General features: G+C 56.6%; 1 protein-coding gene across 3 annotated transcripts in view; it reads right to left on the bottom strand.

The window, feature by feature from the left end:
• Positions 1–1,399: 1,399 nt before the first annotated feature.
• bcl9l (bcl9 like) overlaps positions 1,400–7,004 on the bottom strand; it is a 132,532-nt gene continuing 126,927 nt past the window's right edge. For all 3 annotated transcript variants that reach the window (XM_080214548.1, XM_080214550.1, XM_080214549.1), the window contains exons 8-9: positions 3,393–3,617; positions 1,400–2,594 (exon numbers count right to left, since the gene is read on the bottom strand). In XM_080214548.1, coding sequence (XP_080070674.1) covers positions 1,459–2,594; positions 3,393–3,617 — 1,361 coding nt within the window. In that variant the 3' untranslated portion in view covers positions 1,400–1,458. The remainder of the gene's footprint in view (positions 2,595–3,392; positions 3,618–7,004) is intronic.

Here is a 7,004-nt window from a genome sequence, read left to right as displayed (position 1 = left end):
TCTCCCTATTCCCAGAGACACAGATTAACATCAACAGTGTTAACTGCGTTGGCAAACTGCCCCTCCAGCAGGATAGGGAAGGAGAGGGAGCCATGGTGAGACAGTACAGACCACGGTACATACTCCCAGACTGACAGGTAAATTTGACATTCACGTCTTATCCTCAATCTCAGTGGGTGGCCTGCTATCAACAGCCAACACCTGACATCTGATCTAACTGGGTAGACGTGACTGAAATGAAACTGGAGATTAATCACAAGTTAACACTCAATTATAGGTGAAGCAATAATTCTTCAGAGAGACAGACGCCCACATTCAGCCAAACGATCACAGCTGGAGCCCACCACCCCCACCCCCGTTAACGATGGGCTGGATATAAGGTCACAATTTGAACTCAATGTTTGGAGAGTGTGGACCAAGCTAACCAATCTGACACTGTGAGCTGTTACAAATACCCAGGAGGAGGGGTCTGCACGGGGGAGGGGAAGGAACAGGAAGCCCCAAACCACAAAGCCTCCTGCTGTAATCTAACCAGAAACCAGGGTCAGCCTCCCATCTCTGGTGCTCTCTGTACGATCAGCACTGTCCTCGTGTAACCGTTTTAACCCAAACACCGTTTGTGGATCTGTTCAGAATCAAACCCCAGCAACCAGGAAAGGGTCATGGCTCACACACTGCCTGGACCCAAACACTTCCCCATTCCACAGGGCTGTTTATCTGCATTGCAGCCCTGTGCAAGGGCTGCTGAGGGGTGGGGTAAGTGAACCAGCCCATGTCTCACCCAACCCCTCCCATTCCTGCCTCGACAGAGCAGCAGGGAGAGGGCAGCGCACACTCTTACTGGTCACATCACTATTGGTGCAGTTTCCTCACTAACCCACGGGGAGTCAGCCCATGCAACAGGGGGAGGAGGATGGAGGGAGGGGGGGTGGAAGCAGAGTAAACTCTGACCCCACAAAGCGAATCTCAGAAACCGTTCCGACAGTAAAGCTGTAGTTTTGGGAGAGGGTCTGCTTTCGGTAACTTCCCTGTCACAGTTCTAGATGGTTCTTTAGCGAAAACACAGAGTTACAGGAACCGTAAAAACAAATCACAGACCGAGGCAGGATATATACAGCAATAATAAAATCCCTTTGCACAACAGCATGTGAGGAAACCAAATGAGAGAGAGAGAGAGAGAGAGAGAACAAAAAAAATTAAATCGAAAACACAAATATCTGGAAGTCTTTCAGTGAAGCACACACTCTGTTAAAAAATATTTTTTGACATTTCCCCCACCCTGTCCCATCTTGGTATAAACTCTTTGTCTCCTCGGATTTCTGGCCTCACTTTTCGTAATAAAATTACTTTAATTCCAGCCCGCCCCGCCGCTCCCCCAGCCCACCCCACCCCACCCCCACACTCATCACTGCTGCTCCTCAGCTTGCATAACTCGGAATTGTACGAAAAGACAAGAGGCTAGAAGGGTAAGTTGGCAGTGTTTCCAGGTCCAGGAACAAAGGTAATGGGTGCATCTAAAGACAGGCTCCTCTGTCTCAGCTGCTGGGGAAAGACGATGCTTTGGTGAGGTGTCGTTCCCAGTACACCCACCTGGGGTGGCAGCATGTGTCCTGCCTGTCCGTACATCTCCCCCGACAGCGAGAGGCTCCGCTGTTTGGCTTGTAGCATCATGTTCTGTTGCTGCGGAGACATGAGAACCTGGTGCAGGCTGTTGCCCATCATGCCATGTTGAGCTGGCATGCCTGTCCTCCCCATGATGGGGCCTGAGACCTGCCCCGGGTGGAAAATGTGCATATTCAGGCCCCTCTGCACCTGCTGCTGCTGTCCTGGAAGAGTGGATCTGCTGGGGGGAGCTTGCTCCAACATCATGCTCTGAAGGTTCATGAGGTGAGGGTTGGAAGACGGTGCTTTCGAGGCGTGGGAATCACTCTTGGGGAAATATTGCAGAGTGCTGCTTGGTCTCTCTGACGGAATGATGCGCGAGAGATTGAATTCCGGGATGCCGCTAGCTGAAGGTCTGATCACATCCTGAAGTTCTGGGTCATTAAGGACTGAAGCTACTCCCGACAGCTGGTAGCCATCGCCAGCGGATCGACTCGACGCAGCCTTGATCATCAGGTGTGGCGGAGGAGGGGGTTGTTGCTGCTGCTGAGGGGGTCCTGATCCGGCAGGGACCCCATGTGACGGGACTCCCTCTTCGTGCGACATGGCCATGCTGGGGGGGTACACCTGGTGCATCCCAGAGCCCGGCGACTGCAGGGCATTGTGGGATTGGTGCTGTATCCGCTGGAGGACCATGGGGTTCTGAGGTAGCGTCTGGGGGCCAGTGCCAGGCAAAGGGCCACACGGTTGCCCCAGGGAATCCTGGGGGGGATGCACCATCATGGGGCTCTGCACGGCCATTCCGGGACCGTGTCCCTCGTGCATCGGAACGCTGGGCCCCATCAGGCTGGGGGACGGCATCATGGGGGTCGGGGGCTCGTGTGACAGGGGCTGGCCCACCATGCTCATAGCCAGGGGGCTGTTGGCGGATCCCGAGCCGGGCCCACTCTGCGACACCATGTGCATCTGCGGATTCTGGTTCCCGCTCAATCCTGCAGGAAAAATGGGAGAATCTTGAATCTTAACAAATATTCTACAAGAATCTCAGCAACAACTTGCACTGACATCCTAACCTGAGAACAGTAACAAGATTCTAAATCATCTTCAGGTGTATCATGAAAGAAAATGAAGACTAAGTTAAATCAGGAGGTTTCACAATGGTTAGCACTGCTGCCTCACAGTGCCAGGGACCCAGGTTCAATCCTGGCTTGGGTCACAGTCGGTATGGAGTCTGCACGTTCTCCCCATGTCTGGGTGGGTTTCCTCGCACAGTCTAAAAGATGTGTGGGTTAGATAGTTTGGCTGTGCTAAATTGCATCTTAGTGTCAGGATCTAGCTAGGGTAAATGCATGGAGTTGTGGGGATAGAGCCTGGGTAGGATTGTGCTCAGTGCAGAGCTGATGGGCCAAATGGCCTCCTTCTGCACTGTAGGGATTCTATAGTTGTGATCATATGATGGTGACTGCTGCAGATTTCAGGGAGTGGGACTTGGCAGGAATTCCAGAGCTTGGGACTCTGACACTGATTGTGGAATGAAGAACCCATAGAGCTTTCTCAAAGATTGACAAACATTCGATATTTATCCCTCATTAATATCATGGAAAGCTAGATTATCCGCTCAATATCACACTGCGACTGTGGGATCTTGCTTTGCACAGACTGGCGGCTGTGATTGCGACATTACGACAGTGATCACACTTTGAAACACAGTCCGTTATCCGTGATGGGCTCTGCAGTGTCAATGACAGACGCTCGATGAATGGGATAGCTCTCAGCCTTGCCTCACTCACCGGGGACGCTGGTGGGCTGGATCATTGCCATCGATCGCTCTGGAATCAGCTCGTCATCGGAGGTGGCGATGGTTTTGATGGCATCGTGGTAAAGAGGGGTGGAACTCGGCATGGCGTACTTGGACATCTGCGACATCATCAGCGAGAGGGGATTCTGGGAAGGTGTTGATTCGGGCGAATTGTAAGGCAGGGCAGGGCTAGGACGGGGAGCAGAGGCCATTGGTCCTGGAAATCAAGAGTAAACAACATTCAAATAATATTGGCCCCAATCAAACTGGAGCAACTAGACAAACAGGAAGGAATTCCAAAACACTCGCTAGAATCTGTGCGTTCATTTAAACCTCACAAAAACACCCTCACTGGGGTACGGCTCCCACACACACTGACTCTCACTGGGGTACGGCTCCCACACACACTGACTCCCACTGGGGTACGGGTCCCACACACACTGACCCTCACTGGGGTACGGGTCCCACACACACTGACTCTCACTGGGGAACGGCTCCCACACACACTGACTCTCACTGGGGTACGGGTCCCACACACACTGACTCTCACTGGGGTACGGCTCCCACACACACTGACTCTCAGTGGGGTACGGCTCCCACACACACTGACCCTCACTGGGGTACGGGTCCCACACACACTAACCCTCACTGGGGTACGGGTCCCACACACACTGACCCTCACTGGGGTACGGGTCCCACACACACTGACTCTCACTGGGGTACGGGTCCCACACACACTGACTCTCACTGGGGTACGGCTCCCACACACACTGACCCTCACTGGGGTACGGCTCCCACACACACTGACTCTCACTGGGGTATGGGTCCCACACACACTGACTCTCACTGGGGTACGGGTCCCACACACACTGACTCTCACTGGGGTACGGGTCCCACACACACTGACTCTCACTGGGGTACGGCTCCCACACACACTGACCCTCACTGGGGTACGGGTCCCACACACACTGACCCTCACTGGGGTACGGCTCCCACACACACTGACTCTCACTGGGGTACGCGTCCCACACACACTGACCCTCACTGGGGTATGGCTCCCACACACACTGACTCTCACTGGGGTACGCGTCCCACACACACTGACCCTCACTGGGGTACGGGTCCCACACACACTGACCCTCACTGGGGTACGGCTCCCACACACACTGACCCTCACTGGGGTACGGCTCCCACACACACTGACTCTCACTGGGGTACGCGTCCCACACACACTGACCCTCACTGGGGTACGCGTCCCACACACACTGACCCTCACTGGGGTACGCGTCCCACACACACACACTGACCCTCACTGGGGTACGGGTCCCACACACACTGACCCTCACTGGGGTACGGGTCCCACACACACTGACTCTCACTGGGGTACGGGTCCCACACACACTGACTCTCACTGGGGTACGGCTCCCACACACACTGACTCTCACTGGGGTACGGCTCCCACACACACTGACCCTCACTGGGGTACGGCTCCCACACACACTGACTCTCACTGGGGTACGGGTCCCACACACACTGACCCTCACTGGGGTACGGGTCCCACACACACTGACTCTCACTGGGGTACGGCTCCCACACACACTGACTCTCACTGGGGTACGGCTCCCACACACACTGACTCTCACTGGGGTACGGGTCCCACACACACTGACCCTCACTGGGGTACGGCTCCCACACACACTGACTTTCACTGGGGTACGGGTCCCACACACACTGACCCTCACTGGGGTACGGGTCCCACACACACTGACCCTCACTGGGGTACGCGTCCCACACATACTGACTCTCACTGGGGTACGGCTCCCACACACACTGACTCTCACTGGGGTACGGGTCCCACACACACTGACTCTCACTGGGGCACGGGTCCCACACACACTGACTCTCACTGGGGTACGGGTCCCACACACACTGACCCTCACTGGGGTACGGGTCCCACACACACTGACCCTCACTGGGGTACGGCTCCCACACACACTGACTCTCACTGGGGTACGCGTCCCACACACACTGACCCTCACTGGGGTACGGCTCCCACACACACTGACTCTCACTGGGGTACGCGTCCCACACACACTGACCCTCACTGGGGTACGGGTCCCACACACACTGACCCTCACTGGGGTACGGGTCCCACACACACTGACCCTCACTGGGGTACGGCTCCCACACACACTGACCCTCACTGGGGTACGGCTCCCACACACACTGACTCTCACTGGGGTACGCGTCCCACACACACTGACCCTCACTGGGGTACGCGTCCCACACACACTGACCCTCACTGGGGTATGGGTCCCACACACACACACTGACCCTCACTGGGGTACGGGTCCCACACACACTGACTCTCACTGGGGTACGGCTCCCACACACACTGACTCTCACTGGGGTACGGCTCCCACACACACTAACCCTCACTGGGGTACGGGTCCCACACACACTGACCCTCACTGGGGTACGGCTCCCACACACACTGACTCTCACTGGGGTACGGGTCCCACACACACTGACTCTCACTGGGGTCCCACACACACTGACTCTCACTGGGGTACGGCTCCCACACACACTGACTCTCACTGGGGTACGGCTCCCACACACACTGACTCTCACTGGGGTACGGGTCCCACACACACTGACTCTCACTGGGGTCCCACACACACTGACCCTCACTGGGGTACGGCTCCCACACACACTGACTCTCACTGGGGTACGGGTCCCACACACACTGACTCTCACTGGGGTCCCACACACACTGACCCTCACTGGGGTACGGCTCCCACACACACTGACTCTCACTGGGGTACGCGTCCCACACACACTGACCCTCACTGGGGTACGGGTCCCACACACACTGACCCTCACTGGGGTACGGGTCCCACACACACTGACCCTCACTGGGGTACGCGTCCCACACACACTGACCCTCACTGGGGTACGCGTCCCACACACACTGACCCTCACTGGGGTACGCGTCCCACACACACACACTGACCCTCACTGGGGTACGGGTCCCACACACACTGACCCTCACTGGGGTACGGGTCCCACACACACTGACTCTCACTGGGGTACGGGTCCCACACACACTGACTCTCACTGGGGTACGGCTCCCACACACACTGACTCTCACTGGGGTACGGCTCCCACACACACTGACCCTCACTGGGGTACGGCTCCCACACACACTGACTCTCACTGGGGTACGGGTCCCACACACACTGACCCTCACTGGGGTACGGGTCCCACACACACTGACTCTCACTGGGGTACGGCTCCCACACACACTGACTCTCACTGGGGTACGGCTCCCACACACACTGACTCTCACTGGGGTACGGGTCCCACACACACTGACCCTCACTGGGGTACGGCTCCCACACACACTGACTTTCACTGGGGTACGGGTCCCACACACACTGACCCTCACTGGGGTACGGGTCCCACACACACTGACCCTCACTGGGGTACGCGTCCCACACATACTGACTCTCACTGGGGTACGGCTCCCACACACACTGACTCTCACTGGGGTACGGGTCCCACACACACTGACTCTCACTGGGGTACGGGTCCCACACACACT

This window comes from Carcharhinus amblyrhynchos, chromosome 29 (genome assembly GCF_965287045.1).
Source record: "Carcharhinus amblyrhynchos chromosome 29, sCarAmb.v2.hapA, whole genome shotgun sequence".
NCBI classification, from domain to species: domain Eukaryota; kingdom Metazoa; phylum Chordata; class Chondrichthyes; order Carcharhiniformes; family Carcharhinidae; genus Carcharhinus; species Carcharhinus amblyrhynchos.
Note: the sequence above shows the minus strand (reverse complement) of the source record. Positions and strands in the feature narration are given on the sequence as shown.